General features: G+C 39.6%; 1 protein-coding gene across 1 annotated transcript in view; it reads right to left on the reverse strand.

The window, feature by feature from the left end:
* Window positions 1-2,209: 2,209 nt before the first annotated feature.
* The window catches only part of chst8 (carbohydrate (N-acetylgalactosamine 4-0) sulfotransferase 8), a 210,616-nt gene continuing 190,348 nt past the window's right edge, over window positions 2,210-22,477 (reverse strand). Inside the window, exons 3-4 of the mRNA XM_020592392.1 lie at window positions 7,458-7,495; window positions 2,210-6,228 (exon numbers count right to left, since the gene is read on the reverse strand). Of these exons, the coding sequence (XP_020448048.1) occupies window positions 5,134-6,228; window positions 7,458-7,495 (1,133 nt within the window). The 3' untranslated portion in view covers window positions 2,210-5,133. The remainder of the gene's footprint in view (window positions 6,229-7,457; window positions 7,496-22,477) is intronic.

Genomic DNA, 22,477 nt, shown 5'->3' on the forward strand with positions numbered 1-22,477 from the left:
GCTTGACCCCAACATTTAATTATAAAAGCAATAGGTCCTGGTAAACATACTTACAGGCAATTGTACAATAACTGTGGACTAAAACATGATAAATGTTTAATTGATCTCTGCCTAGTGGAATTTAATGAATAAATTATAGGTAAATCCATCCAAAAACCTTAACCTTCTTTTGAGTTGTCTTGCATCAATACTAACTAATATTACACAGAAGAAATCACAGAAAAAGTAATAACAACAAAACCTGCAGTTGACCACAGCGCACCACAGCTGTTAGTGTAGATTTGTTTTGAGCAACATTGTCTTTGTTGTGAATATAAAAGTAATTGTTATAAACAAAACTGGAAAATTAGAAACTGTGTTGATTTTGTTGTTTTAGTCTTTTCCTTCATATAAAACCAGAAGCTGGATGAAAGAAGTTATTCTTGGGGATTTTTCAAAAGCCATCCTGGGAAATATTGGGAATCACTACATGAGTTAGGAGCTGACAGACAGACTGAGGGAACCTGCTGCATCAAAAAATGACATGATCACAAAGTCCCTCCTGGTGAACATAGAACATCACAGACTGATGACACATAACAGTGTAAAAGTATGAGAGAGGATGTTTTTCTTTTAGAGTGCAGTAGTACTGGCAGTGAACTAACTGAACACTGGACATATCAGCATAAGATACTGTGCTTTATTTTTCTTGTAATGTCTTAACACAAAGACCCGTTGACCAGTTGTTGAGGATGACTGAGCTATATGCACCTCATCTTCTGATTTTTACGTTTTACTTTTTTAATGATGACATTCAAGAGTTGCTGAGTTGAGCTACAATGGATACTTTTATCATTTCCATTCATTCCTGATCATGCTGATTTGTGTACAAGTGGTCATTTTTCTGGTAAGTGCATTTTTAATAATCTTGCGTACCAGTCGAAGGGTGTCATTCCCAAAATGAGTAGCAACATGTCTGTGCAGATTCTTAGTCATCCAGGTCATAGTAAACTGAAAAAACCTTAGAAAAAATCAACTCTGAGAGGTGAAACGTCTTCGATCTAGAAATCTAAGTCCAGTAGATTTTTTCTAAGGTTTTTTCATTTTTAATAAATTATTTGATGATATAAAAAAGGGTGTATTTCAAAAGATTTGACAGCTTTGATTGGGGGTCTCATATGCCACTCAGCTATTCAGTCACTACTACTCATTATCTGTTTGCAAAATGTCAAGATGGTATTCACAATATTTTGGCTTCACTTTTGCATAGTGGAGGTACCGTTGTCCTTCTAAATACACAGTCTGTGGTTTGAATTAATAAGAGAATGCCTGGATCATTTGTTAATGGTAAGTCACATTAATTCATTATAGCAGTATCTTGCAAGAATTGATGCATTCAACTTGAATTGGTTAACTATTACTTAGTATATGATTTGTAGCCTTACTGTAAAGTGTTATCATCAAAACAATATTAATGTAGTATTTACTTATATGTTAATATGAGATCATTGCATTTTATGAATTGCCAACTTTGTGTTTATTATGGGAGGTTAATGATACATATTGTTCCTCTCAATAATGACATGTCATTTTATTGTATTCTAGACTCTTTTGGCCTGAAAGATACACAACACCCAATACATGAAAACTAACACTTGATGCAAAAACAACACTTGAACATCCTGGCACTAATTGGGAGATGGCCAATTTCATATCTGTTCTGTGTGATTGCCTATACATTGTTTTAATACAGCCAAATTTATGATATTGTTCTTATTTAGGCTACATACCTTTCTGTTCTCCCAAACTGGCACACAGTGCAGCCAGATCTGTGCCTATATTTGCTGTTATTTTTTGAAATATCTCAAAATTTTCATGTCCACTTCAGGACAATTTGTAACATCTTTGGTGATCCCTGGCTAGCACTGTTATCAGGGGAAATTTAAATGTGCCCTATACTATAGGGTATGACTAAATACCTATAAAACGTATGCCATTTCCAGCAGCCTCTGCTCTACTTTGGATTCCTTCCAGTTATAGCTTCATGCTGTAGATGTTCAGTCTTTTTTAAATCTATTTTAAAACATAATAAATGAAATAAAAGCATAAACACAAACACACCATATTGATAAAAGACAAGTCAAAGGAAAATCTTGCACCACTGATTCTCATTCTGGAGCTCATTACCAGACTAAAGTTCAGAAAACAGACTTGGCTTGACACAACAACACAACTGCAAGGAAAAATAATGAACACACACTGAAAATGCTAAAGACAATTTATTAGTAGACACTCATCAGCCAGAAGTAATAACTACCTGAAGAACGTCTTCCTGAAATACACCATTTGATTGGCAGTGTAAAATAAGGCAAAGGGCTTAAGATCATGTTTTATACACTTTTGCACCAACAATAAACAGTTATACATTCACTTGCTATTGTAATTATGCTTTTGATATTTCTGTCCATACACCCACACACCAAATAAAAACTTGATTAGCTGCAGGGCAGGGACTGCCAGAATATTTGCAAGAGTAATACTCATCATAATGCAATAGCTGTTTTTGCCAGACATTGGTTATACTGACACCGAATCTGACCACAACCTTAACAAAGATTAGAATCTGAAAATGCAAAACCCAACACGCTATACTGACAAAAGTTCAAACAGTTACCACCATAATTCAAAAGTCAATTATACTGTGTATAGATTTAAATAATATTAATTTCTCTTTACTCATAGACAAATACAGTACACCTTTTGTTAAGTAAGCTTTTGCTACATAAAACACATTTTCAGGGAGCTGTGAAGCATAAAGCAGAATAGTGGCTGCAGCATTATAGAAGAATAGCAATAGGTTGTTGTCCAGCAGAATATAAAATGTAACCCACTCTGATTGCAGCCGGACTTGTTTTCTTACTTTGTATGTTGTTTATTCAAGATATTTAGTCCACACATTTCTTTGCACTGATGTCATAGTCATCATATTTAGTCAGGTCTTCATTGCACTTGCATGTTTCATCACAGTGAACCAAAAATATTTAAACTCAACTTTCATTTGGAGGAACCTTGACTGGATTCTCCCGTCCATGTAATCATGATGTAAAGAGCACAAATAATTTGATTAATGATTGCGTTTCTTTCTTTCTTCTTTTTTACCCTGTATAATCTCATTATAGTTTTTTAGTGTTTAGGTTGGACTGTTTAGGACCTAAGAATGGCTGGTCTCTGCAGTTTCCACTATAGAACATTTTGCTTCAGAAAAATTGTTTTATGATCTTAGTGCCAGCTGAGTGGTGTGTTGGGAATATTGCAGTCCAGTAACATTATAACCAGAATACTGTACCTGCAAAATGCGCTGCTAGCAGTGTGTGTATATATACATCCAAAATATGTGGGGGAAAAAGACTGTAAAACATCTGAACAGCTTATTCAGTAACACACACACACACACACACACACACACACACACGCGCGCACACAGTAGAGACGCTATGGGTGAAAATGTCAGGATGGGTAACTTGGTGGAATGCAGCTTATCTGTACAGGGTCTGTTATGCCTATGAGAGACCAAACAGAAAGTAATTGAAGAGTTAATTTCCAAAATGTTTTATATCCATTTTTATCTCAAAAAGTATCTTTTGCTGTCTCCATAGCACTGAGTGGTAAATAATCATCAATCAAACATACTAATCTTTTACACTTTAAATAGTATTGCAAATTTATTCAGTTGTTGAGATTTGTGGTTTTCATATGGTGGATACTTTGTTTTTGGAAAGAAACTCTTTAGTTACACACTACTCTACACTGGTATTACTGAAAGAACATGACATCAAAAAGGAAAGAAACAAACCTTCACCAAGAAGCACTGAATATATATATTTCAGAAATACATTTAAAAATATATAGTCATCTGAATGCCCATTATACAATATTACACAGTATTGTCAGAAAAAAGCCTATATGGTGGTGTACTGTACGTAGAAGAGTTGTGATACATACAGAGGATATGGAGTTGCTGACAGTGAGAGATCTGTAGGTGACAGCTGTCCAGGGCGAGTCAAGTGTGACAGATGAAGAAGTCAGGGCATGCTCTTTTTGCCTCATCCTGGTCAGAATGTCCAAATCATCATTTTGTACCCTGCAAGTACCTGGATGTCCTGTGTTTAACAATCCAAGTAAATACCTGGAGTAATGGGGGAGCTAAATGTGTGGACCTGTACTGTATGTGTTAGACTAAAGCACAAACCTAAACCACAAATTTAGAAGTACAAAAATGCTACGATAAGTGCACACAGCTTCCAAGTGGGCAGCACTGGACACTTTTTAAAGATTTATATTATTTATAGTGTTTTGTTTTGTTATGGTTTCTGTTTAGTAAAACCATTTATATGTAATATCTGTATTAGTATGCATTAATAGATAGAGGTATACTTGTGCCTAACTTGCCGTAAGTCAAATAGTAAATGCAAATATTTTAAATAAAACAGGAGTTCATTTAAAAAGAAAAATCTTTTGCAGTAAATGGCAGGGTGGTTGACGGTGATTGAGTTGTACCTGAGGTCAACCAAAGATTAAATATTCCTCAATGTTGAAAGGAGTTGTTAGGAGTTCACATACGTAACATGTTGTACTGTATACTGAAACCATCTGTTAACTTGGAGATGTGATTAAAATCTACATTAAACCCCACCTACATGTTGCCTATGTTGAATTAAACCATAAAACACATTTGCAAATGTTATTTGACTCACACAGTAAGGCATAATTTAAAGCCTGTTGAACAATAATAAAGTTTTCTTTAGAAGCGTAACATTTATGTATAATTAAAAAAAAAAAAACACCTCACCATGTGCTAGCACTGAATAAATGCTTTGCATTTCAGGACAATTTAATGCATTTAATATGGCACCACATGAATCTTTTCATCTCATAGCTGTCTGAAAAATGAAGATAATCTAGAGTAGTAGAAATGTATTAAGAAAAAATTGCTTTTGTTACATGCAGAGGAAGTTTGGTCTCTGATTTCTCTGCTTAGAATCAAAGAGCCATGTAAGCATGTGAGTGAACCTCTTTATGTTAAGACTGCTATCATGGTAGAGATGTAGACGCAGTGGAATGTGACTGTGATTCAAGAGTCTTGAGAAGACTCAGTCAATATAAATCTTTAAAAGGCTTGGAATAGTTAAACATCAGATAGTCCATGTAGTAGAAGTCATAGACTCGCTGCTTCTGCAACATGCTAACCAGTGAAAAGTATTTCTGTGTGACCTGCGTAGAGGTCCTCCTGTCAGCTGGGTTCCTGTCTTTAAAAGTAGGCAGCGTGAGGTTGGATGGTGCCCCAATCCATCGCAGGAGAAAGTTTGATTCTTCCTCCATGTTCTCAAACTTGCCGATGAAGTCGTAGTGTATTAGACAAGGGTGGCAGAGCTGATTCACCTGCTCCCAGTGGATGTCCATCCCAACGGGCCGGCGGACATCCAGTAGGTACTGGACAAACTCCTTGAATATGACCCCGTTGCCTGTATTCAGGGCTGCCTTGGATGGATTCACCCTGTACTTGGAGATGATGGGTTTCCCAAACAGCGAGTGGTAGTAGCTGTTTGGATTTTCAAACTTGTCCCTGAAGGCTGACACCAGTCTCTCCAAGGGTTCTCGGACAAATATGACTTTAGTGTAGGTTTCCAGACGGTGCATGATTTCCTGTCGATCAAAGCTGTTAAGTGTCTTGAGATGTTGACCATAGTGGACTGTCTCATGATTAATGCTGTGAGTATTTGGGGCCTGTCCTGCCAGCACCATCAGGGTCCTCTTCCAGTTGGAACAGCCTGCCTTGGGTACTTGGCAGTACAGCAACTTGTACTTATCCTCCACAAAGAGGTTTCTCACATAATGAGGTGTGATGGTCTTGTAAGTACTGCTTGCGTACTTACCACACATCTCCTTCATCAGTTTCCGCCGTTCTGCCTGGATGTCAGAAAATTTTTTCAATCTGTCAGGGGTAAAAGAGCTTGAAGTAGAGGAGGCAGAAGAGGATGAAACATTATTTTTGGTGTGACTTGTTTTCAACAGTTTGCGGTGTCTTTTTGAGAGATGAAGGGAGCCTATGTCCTGCTCTCGAGACTCAGGGGTATCTGTCTGTCTGCTCTTTTCAAAATGTGGGAACTGCATTGGCGGTATTGGGCTGGACAAGATGCCTTCTCCTGCTTGGTGATCCACAAAGTTGTCAGCTTTGTTTCTCTCTCTGTCCTGCATCAAAGGAGTAAAAAAAAAAACAAACAAACAAACAAATAAATGAATAAACAAACAAAAAACAATGATAACAGTTTCTAATAAAAGGTAGCAGACATGTATTTATACATTTTCAGCTGATAATGTGGATATACATGCAAGAACATATCATTTATAATTCTTAATCTCATTTCCTCTGTCAGATAACTTCAGTACTCAAATGGGCCACTGGATGGTGCTGTTTTACCACAGCTTAAACAAAGTCTAACTGCCACAGACAAATGTCACACACTGCCCAGCGCCATCCATGACCTATCAACAAACTGAGCTGTAAAATCATGTAATGTCTTATAAACACTTAATGGGGTAAATTAGAAACATCTAATGCCTGATTACCATCGGATGATGCCCAAGGCCATCAGGCATTTTGACATTTTATTTCAATTAAATGCTGGAATGGCATCATAAAGCCAGCTGACTGAATGAATTTTACAAGAGACAAGGTGATGAGACTGTAATGAATCTCAGATCCTCCCCTTCCTGACTTAAATCCTCATATTCTTTCAACTGAAAAAAGCAGGGGGCGAATATGGGGCGCAACCTGTATACCAGACATCACCTTGTCTTGAGTTTGCACTGGTGTGAGACTCAATCTGACATAGAAACCTCATTTATGGATTGTCTTGGGTTCAGTGTTTGACCGGAGACAAATTGCTTGAGTGTGTAACACACTTGGCCAATGAAAGTGATTATTATTATCAAGATGTGGTTCAAATCCTAAATACAAGCCTTCATAATGATACATGGCAATTTAGGACATATTTGTACACTATGTGTACAAAGAAATGGTTAGTTATAATTAGCTTTTAATTTTATCCATTAATGCTTGAAAAGTCTGAATGAATAAATGAGCTTCTTATGAGGCCACACAAATTTTGTACATACAGTAAATTCAGGCCTACTTGTAACTGAAAAGAATAAGCTAATTATGGATGTTAAACAAACACATAAATACAAGAACTGAAGCTTTTACTGTAAGACAAAAACTAAGTGTGATCACACTCTGAGGAACCTCAGTTTATTCAGTAAAGTCTGACACAGTGAATGCACAGTGTGAGGTCAGCCTATCTACACAAATGCTATCAGACATACTGAGAGGTACAAAGCTGACAATCACTTTTTGCAATAGATAACAAGTGGGCGCAACCTAGTATCTGTGTTTTTGGAGAAATGGAGTAAACACGTACCTCTGTGGACTGCCGCAGATTGCTCCTGAGCTTCACACCTGGGGTGAGAAAAGAGAAAACAGTCAGGAAAATCAGCACCTACTTTAAGTAAACAACATACATTTTCGGTCTATGTAGAAGAGAGCTTGGTGCCTCTGATGCATCAGAGACTCCAGTAATTTAATGCTTCCTGTCACTTAACACATCTCCTTTTGATCCCTGGCAAACCACCAGGTTCTACTAGTCCTCAGAGGGAAGAGAGATAGCTGTGTAATGAGCTGCCATGAAAAGTTGGTAAATGAGTTCTTGGTAGCAAGAACTGAGGATGAGATGGGAAGAAAAAAGCACAAGTCAGAGTGGAGAAAATGTTACTGGCTTTAATTTGAGAGAAAGAAAGAAAGAAAGAAAGAAAGAAAGAAAGAAAGAAAGAAAGAAAGAAAGAAAGAAAGAGAGCCAGCAAACCATAAAAGGAAACAATGAAAATGTGAAAAAGATGTAGTTTGTAGACCAGAAGAAAGACAAATAGAAGAAAGGGTGCAGTTTTTTGAATTTGTAAAAGGCAATAGGCGAGTGATAGAGACATACAGCTTGGTTTTGTGGCAGTCTTGGGGACAGGTGGTATATGTATTGGCAGATGTGTGGCAGCAGGACAGACGATGTGTTTAGTGGTCTGTCTCCAGCTGGACATCTCCTTTCCTTAGTTCCTACTGTTCTACTGATAAGTAATCAGGCTGACAGCTATGAGTGGGGCTGCATGGCTGTTGATGGGGGAAGACACCTCTGCCTGAGTGCTCTGTCACTTCCAGTTTGAGGGTGGAAGTGATTGGAACCTGCATGGGGTGGGAGGTGGAGGCTGTAGATGCAACCCACAACCTCCCTAAGCAATGAGATCTGTAGAGCTCTATCTCAAATCTAAACATGCTTCAGTGGGTAGGGAATAAAATGTGTTGTCCAGTTGCAGTGTTGTTTTAGATGAGTATGTGCTGCAGAACTCTATGCTGCTGTCTGACTATATGCATTGACTTTTTACTTATCTCCATTCGTCTGAAGAAGACATTGGAGGAAGAGGCAGAGGAGGAAAAAACAAGGAGTGGGCCAAGGAGTGGCTTGTTTTTGATCTTGCTTGGATGCTGCTGTGCTATTTAATCTCCTAAACATACTGCAATGTAGGATGTGCATCTTTGATATTGATATTTACATCAGCACATATGAAGCACATACTTATACCATACTTATGACAACACACACAGACATTGCTAGGGAAACATAGCTGTCTGTTGTTCTAAGCTGATTGAGCAGCACCAGCCCCTTGAAGCCCTCACCATTTTGTCAAGACACATGCTTGGTTATTGATCTTGAAAACCCCATCATGATGGTAGCTGAAATCTCCAAATGTTTAATTGGCTACTTCTAAGAGATGTTTTGCCTGGCATTTGTTACAGGTTTGTCATAGTCGGTGATGCCAATGCTGTTGCATTTTCCCACTCGTTAAGCCCTTTATTTTGACAGCATGTTGAACCACTGACACAATTCAGGACAAAAACAGATGACATATGTATTTAGTTTCTTGAATATATGGCCTTTATTTCTATTCTTTGTTTTGCAAAGGGAAAGGTTTTGAGACATAGATTCAAGGTACTGAACTGGGCATATAGAGCCACAGTTGTCCTGTTCAGCACTCTGTGGTGAAATTGTCTTGTTAAAATTGTTTTGAAAATTAATCTGACATGGCTTGATTTGATTTGATAAATCTACTCTTAAAATTTGTTACAAATGAGGTTTGATTTCTGGCTCTGAAAATGCAATATTCTCTCAAACAGGAAAACAAAATTACATTTCATGAGAGCAACATTTTTCATTGATAGAGTATAACTGAAACAAGTAATATAACAATGTAAACGGGATTTCAGGGGGATTTGTAAACATCATTTGTATCTGTAGTATCTTACTGGTTGAAGGAAATAGTTGCTGTTTGATTGCAATTTCACACTCAGTCAATTCCACTCAGTATAACTATGCTATTGATTTTTACTGCTGTGCAGTGAAACAGTGATGGATTGTTAAGACAGGATTCATCCTGTGAGATGCAGAAAACTAATCCTTCTAATGCAGGAGATGGAGAACAGATGCAGTAGCTATAATAGAAGCCAGAGTTTCCCATTTTGTACATATGAATGTCTAAAACTGAATGTATAACTTTGAAAGTTGGTTGAGGTAGTTATTACTGTATACAGGTTTGTTGCTACCGTATACTGTAGCATATACAGGAAGGAGTCTCTGCAGAGCTAATGGAGAGATTCCGGGTAAATGCACCGATGGGGAATTCAATAATGGGAGAAAAGCTGTCCACCAATAAGGTTGAAGTTGTTTTTATCCCCAGACATCAAAAGTCATATTCTAGTCTCTCTGCTTTTGAGCTTCTACAGGGTTCCATTAAATTCATACAAATATCAAACTCCATCTTCAAAGCATAGATCAAAAGAAAGTGTCTGATCTGTTTTGTCTGTTTTGCCCAGATTCTCAGGTATTTCACTGCAACTTTGCTGATGATGGAAGCTGATTTAAAAGTAGAACCGGCTTTTAGGCCTGGCCCGTTGCCCTCAAAAATAACCTTGAATATCCACTACTCATTCAGAGACAAAGCCTCTAAATATTTATTCAGACAACCCAATGTTACTGCAAGGATCCACACAACCAAGGGCCATGTCTTTGGCATTTCAGTTACTATCCTTCCCTCTCAAAGACTCTTGTACAACTTTCTAACAAAGACACTCATTGACATGCTTTTTCCTGCCACCACTGCTGAGGAAGAGCAAAGGATAAAAACAGTGAGAAATAATGAGCTTGTTAAGTAAAGGGTTATGACCCCACGTTCTAGGAGAACTTGTTAAATGCACAGTTTTAACCAGAGGCAGGCCAGGAGGGTGCTAGAAGCCAGACAAGGCGTGTCCTCCTCCAGCCCACTATTCAGACTAGGCACTCATGCTGCACCACTATAAACCTTTCATTAGTCATTCAACACACTGAGCAGCTGTGACCCCAACCAGCTGCACTCCCTTCTCTACCCAACAAACCACCCACACCTACACTCAGCACACATGCTCCTCCTCCACTTGACTCTGTGTGGGAATACAGGGCTCTGGCATGCTGGTGTGCTGTATTAGAGGAAAAATGCTTGAGAACAGAGGTATTAGCTTTAAGCTGTGGTCCATTGATGTTTTAACTTGTTGTGGTAAGAGATAAAATGAGGTTTCAGTTGGTGCTAAAATCGTGCAGGACTGGGCCAGAGAGAGCAGCTGCTGGGGAGGATGAGATGATGGGTGAGCAATCAATGATTCTGGAATGAAGATTACAGAGGCTCGCTAAAGACCAAACACAGCCCAGCTCAAATTTGCATGTATTGCGATCTGAAGACTGCCTTATGAAAGGTTTGGAAACTTTAAAACTGTCTTACAGTAGGTGGTCAGCTTTGGCCAGGAATAAATCACTAGCACTAGAATCTTTAATCCCACCAGTTATGATGCGCCACAAACGCAACAAATAAAGACACCAAGAAACAGATTCTCCCCACTGATTCAGTAGTAGCAACCGTGATGCCATACCAGACTCAGTCAGTTGGTAGGATTTAGTATTGGAAGAGATTAGCAGACTAGCAGACATTGCCTAATATGACAAAATATTGTTTTACATATTAATCCGAACTGCTGAATATGAAACATTCAGAGGCCTTGTAGGAATAGCCATATTGGACAATTCTGCACCTAATGATTTACATACAATGCCCAGTAGTTCAAAGCAGCTAAGTACTTAAGTTCTTATGTATTCAAGTACTGAACCTAAGTATAATTGTAGTACTGTATGTCTTTTGGCAGTTGACTGCCCTTATTAGAGACAGCAGAGAGATGACAGGAAACAGGGCAGAGAGTGATGCAATCTCTGATGTTGTGGCTCATGTCCGGCATCTTAACCCCTAAGCTACAAGGGCGCCCCACTTAAGTGCAGATTTGGTCTACTTGAACTCTACTGACATGCTTTCTATTTTGAGATATTTTATTCTACTTGATCCTTCTACTGCACCACATTTCAAAAGGAAATATGTTTTTGAGATGTATTTATCTGACAGACTAACATTTCACAAAAAACAGATAGGATCGTCTTATGAAATCTACTCTGCACTGCCAAACGTTACCAAACTACCTTCATTATGTGACGTTGCTCCACCTCAACCAACTACAGTGTTGCTGCTTACATTTTAATGCATCACCTTCATAATAATAACCAAAAATGATAATATATAAACATCTTTACAGATGCATGGCAGTTAGTACTGTGGCCTAACAGAACACTGCACCCTACTGGGAACCTTCTGTGTGGAGTTTGTATACTCTCCCCCAAATGGTTGGGCTCTCCGTGGGCACAGAAATACAGGTTAGGTTGACTGGCAACTCCAAATTGGCCGTAGGTGGAAGTGGTTGTGTGTCTGTGATAGACTGACAACCTGCCCAGGTTGTACCCCTACCCAGTGTCAGCTGGGAACAGCTCCAGTATGTTCCCCAGCTTTTGGCTAATTGTCTCTGTCCGCTGTCTGCCCAACAGCAGACAGTGGACCATGGGTTTTTAGAGCTTTCTTGCTGAAAATAGTTGTGTGAGTGCAGGCAGTGTTGTCAATTTGCACCCTATTCACACTGCAGCTAAATGTAAACTTGTAAACAGTGTTTTGCCAACCAGTGGTGTGTATTAACCTATCTCTCAAGCTCCCCTCCTAAACTCCATCATGACATTCTTCTGACCTCATCAATGCAATTCCTTTTTACTGCCCCTCAGAGGATGCAGGCGAGGGTAGAGTTATTAGTGAGACCCATTAATTATATTATATTTAAGATATCAAGAACGGGTTCCCTTCCACCTCTGACCTCATATGAAGTGCTGGGAAGACATGTAAATCAGCAATATGTACTGTCTATTTGTTGAAATACAAAAAAAAAAGAGGACACTTCCTTCAGTTAGCCCCCAACACACACGCACACACACACACACACGAACACACATATTAAATTGGTGTGCCTTCCATGCACCATAAATACCACATTGGTTTGGCTCAAAATTGTTTGCAGGACAGCACAGGCTAAGCATACAAAGGCTACATCAGCATTCAGTCAGATGTAGACTGAGCTCGGTGGAACACTATCTGAATCTGATGTGAGATAGTGAGGTTGTGTTACTGCTCTAACACCTTTGCACTATTTTCAGAGCACTTTGTTCTTCTGCTCAGAGGCAGTGCCACTGCTCAGCTCATGCATTGCCACATCACTCCTACGTGCAATTTTATGAATGAATTAAGTATGCTACGTTAAGTGGTATATATACTGGATTAATTTTTATATTTATTTTTTCAAGATATAATCTAAAACATATAAAAATGTTTTGATTCAGTAACAGTAATAGTGCCCACTATAAAACTGTGACCTTAAAAAAACCTTTATAATGCTTCTAATGATGTTTTTACATACAGGAATCTTCTAAATCTCAAAGTAATTAAATGATAAAATTGAGGCAGTGTTTTTTTAATACTCCATAGTGCTGTAGGAATAAAACCCTTCACACGGAGCCAGAAAATTTAATTATTAAATGAAAAAGAGAAATGGCCTCTGTGGGGCAATAAAGTAGGTAGCCATAATAATATACCTCGTTTTAATTTTAGACTTCTTTTTCTGTACAATCCTCAAATTCTTTTTTCATGCTGGTAATTCTGGGCACTGAACACAGCAGGGGAGTATTAGCATTACTAATAGAGTATTAGTATTAGAGGGGAATAATGAACTACACAGGAAGCTGCTGAAAGGGGTATCAAATATGACACCGATTAGTACAGCGGCAATCCATTTTGACAATATATTCTCAGAGTTGATGCTACTTGGGGCATTTTCAAGGTTCAAGGATGCATAGACTTCCTAGGGCAGATTTCCATGGAAACAGAGTCAGCGAGGGGGGTGTAGGTGGAGGTGTGGTGGGAGGTGGGGAATAGCAACTTGTATGAGGAAGGATGTGTAAACAAATGTTTTGTGTCAGCCGTGAACTCAGGGTTAAGTGAATCACTGTAGCTGAAACCAGGAGCAGGAGGCTTTAATTGGCACATACGTGTATCTCTACTGGGGTTCTGAGTCAACGATTCAAAGGGGAAGAGATCAGAGGCACACTGGGACAGACACAGTCAAAAAGTTTACTGAAAGCTATGTGAACAATGAGTGAAATACAAGAATGAACTCTCAAAAAAGATTTGAAAATTATTTTTATGTGAGAGTAATACTCTAACATAATAATAATAAGATGAATATACCAGACGTTATGTATGACAATAACATCATTCTTTGTCAGCCTCCTATATTGGACATGATCCTATATTGAACTTTTAGTCCTCTTTCCAAAACCTACTTCTCTTCAATATTCCTTCAGGAAAACAAGATCCCATGGAAAACATAAACCCACATAACCATGTGAAACCTCACCCATCAGACATGAAGCTCCTCACACCCAGAGTGAAATGACTGGTTTTAAACAAGATCCTGAACAGTATTCTTACATTGTTTGGGCTTCATAATTTTTGTGTTACCAGAAAAGAAGCAGAAATCAAACAGTATGTTAATATCTATTTTCTGCATTTGCTCACCATAACCATACCACTCTACCCCTCCTTGACATCAGCTCTGCAATAAGTATTACAACACCTGATGGATCAGAAACTAGACCAATGCTAACTCCCTTCCCTTACCTCACTACTGAATCCATCATTTTTTCCGCATCAGACCTAAGGTGGCATCCCCATTGTCAACACCAACAACATTGCATAGAGAGATGTGTTCTCAGTTGGTTCCTCTTCAGTATATCATGTGTTTAACAGCATACCTTCAACTAGGCAGGTGACACATTCTTCATTCATTCTTTTTGTGGTCTGTAAAAAAATCAGTAACGAGCTTTCTTCCTTTCATTACCTCAAGGTCTTAGAAACAAAGGAATGCTGTTGATCAGCTCCTCCAAACCCATTTTCTACCATCTATATCTTGTCTACTATGCCACTTCTAGTCAGCTAGTCTGGGGGGCTGTTTACTTTTTCTCCAAATGGAAAACAGATTCTTAAAAATTGAACATACAGTTAGTTGTCCAGTGGATTGCTTTTCCCACTGTTTCCTTGAAATAACCTCATCTGCCCTAATATGGAAAGCAGACACAACTGAATCAAACTGAATACTTTGTTTACTGTCACTGTAGTCTTTCTCCCTTCCTCCTCATACGGTACAGGACAATCATATACAAGAGGGGGCTGCTATGAAAGGCTCAAAAACATGCATACTCAGTTGGCTAAGATGCCCCAGTTCAATCAGGGCCAGGACAACTTTTTCTAATACTTGTGGATTATGGCTGGCTCCTCGTGCTGAAATAAGTGCTAAATTTACCTGAGGAGAAACAGTTAAAAATAGAATAATCTAATTTAATTTAACAATGTCATTCCATTTTGATTTAAACACAGACATTTTTATTATTTGTTAAAAGTGCTAGAAAAGGCACTTTGGTCTGGTATTAGAAAATTTGTGTAATAGTACTTTGGTTTTCATTGCCAACCATATGTTTTCTTTGATTTTAGAACACCCTGTTGACTTTTATTGCAGAACGAGTGATGCTTTCTCTGTACTGTTCAAACAAAAAAATGTAAATGTACACCCCTAGTGTGGTATTTTTAATTTTCCATAGCCATTTAAGGCTTTGTTCGCTGACTTTCAGATGGATTAAATGAGTTGTTTGATGGCCTGTTTCAAGTCTTTTTTCCCACAATTTCATTTTTCTTGCATTAAACTCAATGCCAGATCCTTTTATCATGTCCTGGCAGCATGCTGAGGTGCTGTGATCAGATGCTGCTATGTCTTTATTAAGCCTCTGTGCTCCCCTGTTCACCTCTATTTGCAGTGAGATTGGGAACTAGAATTGGCCCTGTCACTGTTTACCCTGGCCTCTCATTTGAGCTAGCTTCACGTTCCTTTACACACCCCTTGTTTTCCTGTCAGAGCACTGCTGATTACAGCAGGGACTGATGAGTCCAGACATGTGAGTAAAGCACAGGGACCATGGCTGAATACTAAGTGAATAGTTTGGGGGCTGCCCCAACACATCAGTAGACCCGTAGCTTCAACATTCACCCTCTTGCCTAAAGGTTTATGTCAGTCCATCAGATAGACACGCAGAAAGATTAAAATAACTTTGGAGCTAAATGCAGTCAGTGAAATATTACCCATCTTTTAGATGATTAGAATTTTGATCATTGTTATAAGGACATTGTCACACAAGGCCAATTTACATCAATTTCAGAAATATACTTTAAAAACCAACACTGTTGAATCAAAAATACACTACATTCAGAATTGTTACAGATACCAACACTGTCTGCAAATGAAATGAGGAAGTATTAATGATTAGTAAAAACATACAGAATTGTGACTCAGTACATTAGGCAAAATACTTTTTATATTGTAACTGACATGCAAAATGTGATAATGATGTGACGTAACAAAATATATTTACTCATGTATTGTACTTAAGAACAATTCTGAGCTATCTGTACTTGAGTATTTTCCTTTTCTGCTATCTCATATATGTATACATACATTTTAGAGGCAAATATTGTACTTTTTACTTCCATTCCCATTCCATTTTCCTCCGCTTATGCGGAACCGGGTCGCGGGGGCAGCAGTCTAAGCAGAGATGCCCAGACTTCCCTCTCTCCAGACACTTCCTCCAGCTCCTCCGGGGGAATGAGCAGCGTTTCTACTCTGAGCTCCTCCCGGGTGACCGAGCTCCTCACCCTATCTCTAAGGGTGCTCATTTTGGCCGCCTGTATCTGGGATCTTGCCCTTTCGGTCATGACCCAAAGCTCATGACCATAGGTGAGAGTCTGAATGTAGATCAACCATTAAATCGAGAGCGTCGCTGTACAGCTCAGCTCCTTCTTCACCACGATGGACCAGTACATCGACCGCATTACTGCAGAAGCTGCACTGATCCGCCTGTCAATCTCCCGTTCCATCCTTCCCTCACTTGTGAACAAGACCCCAAGATACTTGAACTCCTCCACTTGAGGCAGGAACTCTCCACCAACCTGAAGGGGACAAGCCACCCTTTTCTGACTGAGAACCATGGCCTTGGACTTCGAGGTGCTGATTCTCATCCCAGCCACTTCGCACTTGGCTGCAAACCACCCCAGTGCATACTGGAGGTCCTGGTTTGATGGAGCCAACAGGACAACATCATCTACAAAAAGCAGAGACGAGATCCTGTGGTTCCCAAACCGGACTCCCTCTGGCCCCTGGCTGCACCTAGAAATTCTGTCCATAAAAATAATGAACAGAACCGGTGACAAAGGGCAGCCCTGCCGGAGTCCAACATGCACTGGAAAGAAGTCTGACTTACTGGACTTTACTTCACTACATTTATTTTTTATCTTTAGTTATTACTTACTTTTCAGAACCAGATTAGTAAAACCACCAATAAGACCATCTCTGGTGGAAAATAGACAAGCTATCCAGCAATAATTCAAATTATAGGCATATAAGCTGGTTAAAACTAGAATCCACCTTTACCAGCAACAAGCCACTTTTTGAATGAAATCACAAGGTTCCTAAATTCTGCATGGGCAGGTTTCTGGATTTACACACATAGTGCTAATACAAATTATGTCCTGTATAGTATAACTCTGCCCAGTCAAACAAACCCAGTTCAGAGATCCACAATAGATGGCTGCAGTTGAGAAACTGGCTTGAGTCCCACTGACAGTCAAGTGTAAATAACGCAGCTCGGATTGAATAGCTGTCTGCAGCAACTGCATTATGAGTTGGGGAAAACAGGGCTGGCGCCTGTGGTTCACTTCTCCAAGCAACCTGACTTCTCTATCAGTGACTTTGAAGCCATGCATTCCTAACATGCCTGCTAACTCACCTCTGGGCTCCAACCACCACAGAAAAAAGAGACCATTCCAGGCCTTCATAGCAACCTCTGATTAGCCTCTCTTGCTCTTGTTACTTGCCTCTGGCCTCGCCTCTATTTTTCTCTGTGTTACCTCCATTATCATTCCTTCCCACTTCAGATGCAGGTCTTTTATTCCATCCTCCCCCAAGTGTCTTATCTCCTCTCTCTGTTCCACTCTGCTCCTCTCCAGCACATCACCTCTGGCCTCCTGTCTCCAACCTATAATTTCTTCTTGCTGCCGTCTGCGCCCTTTGCGCTGCTCCCCAGCTACAATCATGAGAACCAGCAAAACAATAGAAATAGCATCAAACAATAAACACAACAATATGCCAATCATTACAACTCCTCTGACTGGAGCAGGGTTCTCCATATCTTCAACACTACCATATATGGCAATAATAATGGAAATAATGATGGTAAAGGTTTCCTTCTTAGACACTTTTCCCTTTTACAGAAGCCTCTCATCTGACAGTACTCGGTATGGTTGGGCTCTGACAGGCAGTAAAGTGTGTGAACACCTGAACAGAGCTGCACTTACTCAACCTCTCTACACCTCTGTGCTAATGAGAGGTGTGTGTATGTGTGTGTGTGTGTGTGTGTGTGTGTGTGTGTGCAATGGCTGCCACACTGACTGACACTCCCTTCTGCTTGAAATAACTCTTACACACATCAGGTGGCTGTTGCCCAAAGTCCCCAGAGCTGAGGTGTCATTTAAGAAACACAGCTTGTTTTTGCTGCAGCCGACTGCCAGCACACTGCTTCTGTGCATTATGGAGGAAAAAAAAACAGTCAGCTCACAGTACCAAGGCAGAGGCAAATATTGACTGAAAATTTGTCTGCAGCTAAAATCTAATACTTTTTGTTTACACATTCTTTTATCTTTACTTTTATATTACACTGATTTTAATGAGCGATCTTCACAAAACTGATTCTGTTGTTCATTAAAGGTCATTAAATGGAAGTTACATACTGGATGTTTCTAGATGTTTTGCACTGTAAACTCAAATTTGCTGTGCTAGGTCAGGGATCCACACTAGGAGCCTTCTGTTCACATGGTATTAAATATTTAAGGTTCTACTTAATGCTGGCTACTGTGCAAAATACTGTACACCCTCCCTGACATGAGCATGAGCCTGACAAGAACAGTTGACAGCATTGCAGAATAATCCGCAAAGGGAGCATAAATTCAGTTTACAAGCCATTTTTAAAATGCTGCTTTGAACCTGTGAAGCACCTGGTCAGGTATTCATAAACTACATTCTTGCTTGGGAAATCAGCTGAAAACCATCCGTGGCAAAAAGTCTTCGATCCTACAGTTCTGCCTCACCCTCAGTCAGACTGATTCCCCAGCTTCAGCATTTAAAATGTTCATTGCTCATGCTCCCTCGTTCTGCTATCTCAGGCTCCTTTCTTCTACCTGTCAAGGAAAATGCCAGTGCCATGCAGTGAGAGCAATACTCCGCAACCAGCACTGCTAATTTGACAGTGAGCAGAGAGGGTGCAGAATAATTGGACTAGCATTTATGTGTCAGTGTGGCACTGACAGAGAGAGCTCAACATTTAATCCGGCTGAAATGCGAGGGGAAAAGTGTGAATCGGAGATTCCTGGAATAGATTTCACGAGTTGTCTAGCTTAAGCAGTAGTGGGTTAATCAGACAGACATCTGGCCTTTTGTCAAGGCTTTTTGTGTCTGAAGCTCTGAGAGAGCAAACTGGAGCAGCACAAATGATGATTTTGGCCAAACTGTGGTCTTGTGAACAACAAGCAAATACTGGCCAAAGCCAAGCCTCTCTGAAGGTTTTAATTGGACCTAACTCAGCAGGGCAGATGCATCCAGAGACAACAGAATGATATGACTGGCAGCTTTTAGTGTTATTTTTCAACGAGCCAATTTTCCTGTTTAGCTGATGCAAGAAGTGAAACAGCAAGTAATTGTAGTTTGAAAGTGCAGCTGTGAAACAGCACTAACCGAAATCAAAAGCATTAAGATGATATGACTGGCAGGTTCCATAGAACTTGTTAATTGGCTCCTTTCCTACATCCTTCAACAATAACTTCACGTACATTTCAGCATCACTGGTGTTTTTGTATAATTTGGACAATAAAGGCAGCCGCAGCCATGTTGAAGAAATGCTGGGATGTATTATTTTATCAGGCCTGTTTGTATATCGGCAAATGATAGTCTACGGTGAAAATGGAGACAAGCATGCAACTGTTGGTTCCAGCCCCTTTCCGGTGCCGCCTAGTCATTAGGATGATTTTTGTTCTTTTCTGCTCTGCTCTCATACTGGCTGCCGCTGCTAGTCTCAGAGTAGAGGGACAGCACAGTGTAATGAGCAGGATTACCAAGGGAGACTGGCAGGAATAGCATGGTATCACAGGAAATCCAGTGAGTAAGGGATATTCAGACAGCACTCCCGTTCTTTTATTCATTGCCTGTGCGCCCAGAGTGACTCAGCTCACTCTCCTGCTGTCAAACCCTGTCATTATCCATTAGTATGTTTTTGCCTCATTGGGGACTGCACACTGCTGCTGCTACTGCTGACATGTGTGAGTAAGTGCATTCATGGTTATGTGTGTGATGTGTGTGCTTAATGAACAGATGCAAGGATATGTTTTGTACAGTATCTGTGGATATGTTTATTTGTTTTCGCACCACACTCTTTGTGTGCATACTACAGATTATAGTTTACCCTGAAAGCTCCTAATAGCGGGAAGGTTTTCTGCCATGATTGCTGTAGTCCTGGTAATGCCTTTTTAAGCACTGTGGGTTTCATACACATTAACAAAACCTCCATTAAGGTCATTCAGACAGGTAGAAAAGATAGATCACTTGCATAACTTTCAGAGAAGGATGTGTGGGTTTATACATGATTGTAAGTAACTGATCAAGTGCAGTTCCACATTTTGAGGGTCTGAATTACCATGAAGGACTGCCATGACTTCTTTCTAGAACATTTTTAATGTTTTATTTTATGGATCTCTAATATCCAAATTATTTTCTTGAACCATATATTTGGTACAGTATGTAAGGAAAATAGGCTTTTTTTTTGTGGAAAAAAGCAAATTTCAAGTAAATATTCAGATCTACTCTAATTCCAAGTAAATACAGTATTAATTTATTACTATATCACTAGTAGAAACTTTATTTGGTTTATTACATATATAATTTGTTTTTTTTTTGTGAACAAAGTTAATATTTTCACATGTTCATCTTACCTGTGGTGCACTGACACTCCTTGATTATGCAAGCAATTAATCAGAAGGATACGCATTAAGCTCCATTATTTTCCCCATGATTAGCATCAAACTGCATAGTTCTTTCCATGAAAACTCATTGGAATTATAAGAAAATAATTCAAAAAGTATGGATACACAAAATTAGGTATCATCCCTGAAACACTATACTTTTCAACATTAGTTGAATATTGAATAAAGGAGATGGGTGTAATTTAAATAAAGTCAAACAAATGTGGAGAACCTTTTTAGAATAGATGATGCTGTGACCAAAATGATAATTTCAACCTATTAGGCAACTGGAATGAGGGCAAATGGAATTGGACAAAAGCAGGAAACACCATATCCACTGGTGAGGTGAATACAGAGTCAGCAAGCTGACTAATAGTATCTTAAGGTTGCTAACATTAGCCATGTGTTTCATGGCAGACATTTTGACATGTCAGTCAGAAAGGCACAGGTATAATCAATAAGTATAAAAAACTGCTTATTGAGATACTTACTCAAACTAAGTCATTGTGAAAATCACTAGTTAAACTTTTTGCAATACAGTTCAATTCAGTTCAACTGAAATTTATTTGTATGGCACCAAATCACAACAAAAGTCATCTCAGGACACTTTACAAAGTAAGGTCTAGACCTTACTGTTATCAATATTATTACATAGGGAAAACCCAACAAATCCCCCTTGAGCAAGCACTTGGCGACAGTGGGGAGGAAAAACTCCCTTTAACGGAAGAAACCTCCGACAGACCCCGGCTCTTGGTGGGTGGCCTTCTGCCTCGACCGGTTGGGGTGAGTGGATAGAGGAGAGACAAAAGAAGAGAAGCAACAAGAGACAACAATCAAACAATCAGGTTGATGTGGCCAGTGACTGCTCATCAGAAACATAGAGCTCCAGGGCCAGGGCAACCTGCAGAAAAGTACAGGGAGAGAGAGAGGACACACTACGGGAGAGAGGAGACACACAGTTAGTGATGTGTAATGGTGGCATATAGAAGCATAGGAAGAGAGAGGAGAGGGGAGGGCAGAGCAGGAGGGGAGGGAAAAGAAACTCAGAGCATCATGTGGCCCCCGAGCAGCCTAGGCCTATAGCAGCATAACTAAGGGAAGGCTTAGGGTCACCTGATCCAGCCCCAACTATAAGCTTTATCAAAAAGGAACGTCTTAAGTCTAATCTTAAAGGTAGAGAGGGTGTCCGCCTCCTGAACTGAGATTGGGAGTTGGTTCCATAAGAGAGAAGCTTGATAGCTTCATACAGCATGTCTAAAGTTGTTTCCAAAATCACTCTCCATTTATTTATTAACTTCTGACGTTTCATTTGAGGGTCCATCCATCCATTTTCGTCTGCTTTATCCGAGACCGGGTCGTGGGTCCAACATCCAAAAAAGATCAGAAGGAAAGAGACTGGAAGGAAATGAGAGAACTAGAGCTCCTCTGTTCCTCTGTTATCCTATACAGTTGGCTGGTTGGTACAGTGTGAGGCAAGTATTCACTTTGTTTTCTGTTTGAAACCACCTTAGGACTACCTGTCTTTGTGTTCATAAGAGATCTTTACAAAAATTCAGTGAAACAAGGGAACATCACCTAAAGTCAGTGTTGAAGTTGAGTCACTAAACCTCGAGTCCCAGTCGAGTACTACAACACTGCCAAATCTTAAGCCCTGTCACATGGAGATGTATTCATTTACAAATAGAAGTATTCTCACTTCATCGGCAGGTGGAGAATATGAAAACTGACATCTTGCCTGTCAGACAAAGAATTTCTGAATTTGAGTGCATCTTCTTCCACT

Source organism: Monopterus albus, unplaced genomic scaffold (assembly GCF_001952655.1).
Source record: "Monopterus albus unplaced genomic scaffold, M_albus_1.0 scaffold17.1, whole genome shotgun sequence".
In the NCBI taxonomy this organism is placed as follows: Eukaryota; Metazoa; Chordata; class Actinopteri; order Synbranchiformes; family Synbranchidae; genus Monopterus; species Monopterus albus.